At 41.9% G+C, this 1,559-nt stretch overlaps 1 protein-coding gene across 1 annotated transcript in view; it reads right to left on the bottom strand.

Annotated features, from left to right (window-relative positions):
- The window catches only part of LOC112144814 (RNA-binding protein Musashi homolog 1), a 33,114-nt gene extending 32,073 nt beyond the window's left edge, over nucleotides 1–1,041 (bottom strand). Inside the window, exon 1 of the mRNA XM_024269618.2 lies at nucleotides 715–1,041. Coding sequence (XP_024125386.1) covers nucleotides 715–752 — 38 coding nt within the window. The 5' untranslated portion in view covers nucleotides 753–1,041. The remainder of the gene's footprint in view (nucleotides 1–714) is intronic.
- Nucleotides 1,042–1,559: the final 518 nt, after the last annotated feature.

Genomic DNA, 1,559 nt, shown 5'->3' with positions numbered 1-1,559 from the left:
GTCAGTGTATGAGTGTCAGTGTATGAGTGTGACGCAAGCAATGTACAGCCAGGCTTGTTCCAACAGTGAGATTGTCGCTGACTGCTATTTATACCCCACCATCATCACACTTACCAAAGTCATGGTTTTAACTCCGATGTTTTTTTTTTTGGCAAATTCGAATTGTACGCTATATGGTTGTTATCTGTAAATAAAATATGAAGAAAAATAAATGTAACTTTAAATGTTTTTTCCTTTTCAAAAACACAGTTTGAGCCGCAGTGCATGCTGGGAAGCGTGACGTGTAACGCCTAGGCTAGCAACGCGAAGCTAAGCCTCGTTTGGCTGACCAAGATGACGGCTTGAGCGGACTTTAGTTTTCAACCTGTTGCGCCAAAACTTTTTAAATGTTGTGGAAACGGTCTAATTAAACGCTACTTTTGAAATTCTTACTGTTGTAGACCAAAAGGAAAGAAATTCAACTGTTCAATGCCATCGCTAAGGAGAGCAAAGGCATGGCTAGCAGCAGCAGCAGTACTGTTAGCGGTGACACAGAAGCGGTTGTGATAATGACATCGTTGATGTTCTTTCAAACCTGATTAACACCGGCTTTGATGCCACGGAGAAACTGATTAATGACAACTCGCTAAAAATTGAGGGCATCGTTTGGGAAGACTGATAGAAAACGAGAACAAACAGAGAGGAATCATTCTCCAGTTTTCGTCCAGAACCTACCGAGACGCCGTGTGGAAAGCCGCGAAAAAGAATCCCATCCTACAGGAGCGCCATCTCCGCTTCACCGAGGACTGTGTACGGCGGAGCGGGAAAGCAGAGCATCGCCGAGGCTTTGGTCCAAGCAGCAAGAAGAGAGGGGAAAGGCGCCTACTACGCGGGTGGGCGTGGCTACATCAATGGTAAAGAGGTCGTCCTTCCCAGAGCTGAGACTGACAGAACTAACTGTATCCCGAGCAGCTTTTTGATTTACATGTAAACATAACTCTTATTTTGATCTCGGATGTTCTGCCAGTTGTTAGTTTACTGAGGAATTTTAGGCTATTTTGGAGTTTAGCTAGTTATGAACCCTTCCGGTCTCCTTAGCTTGTTTACATTCAAAGTGGGGTCATCTGGACCCCACAAGACAGTGCCCTGAACTTTTTTCTATCATTTACTTTTGAGTTTCACGAATGTCCATGGCAGACATAAAACCCTGTTCATCTTTGTCCACATTTGTCATGGAGGGAATCACACATCAATATGTGGTTGGAGTCATCTGGACCCCAAAGAGAGCAGAAGGGTTAAGCAAGGAGCTAGCTTTTTGGCTAATTTAGCATCTACCGTACTATTTTTACTTATTTTTACCTACTAAAAGGTAACAATGGAAAAAAAAATCACATCTTGAGAGGGGCTAGTTTCTTTTCACATTTTTGCTTTTGATCGTCCCAAAAACGGGAGAATTAATATTTATTATATTTATTTTTTAAAAATGGTAATGAATTATCCAAATTTCTTAAAGGCTAAAGTAAATCCATTTGGCTCCTTCTAGGTTTTGATCGGTAGAAAACGAGTCCAAATGGCTCTTT

This window comes from Oryzias melastigma, linkage group LG5 (genome assembly GCF_002922805.2).
Source record: "Oryzias melastigma strain HK-1 linkage group LG5, ASM292280v2, whole genome shotgun sequence".
NCBI lineage: Eukaryota > Metazoa > Chordata > Actinopteri > Beloniformes > Adrianichthyidae > Oryzias > Oryzias melastigma.
This window is presented reverse-complemented; position numbering and strand designations above follow the sequence as displayed.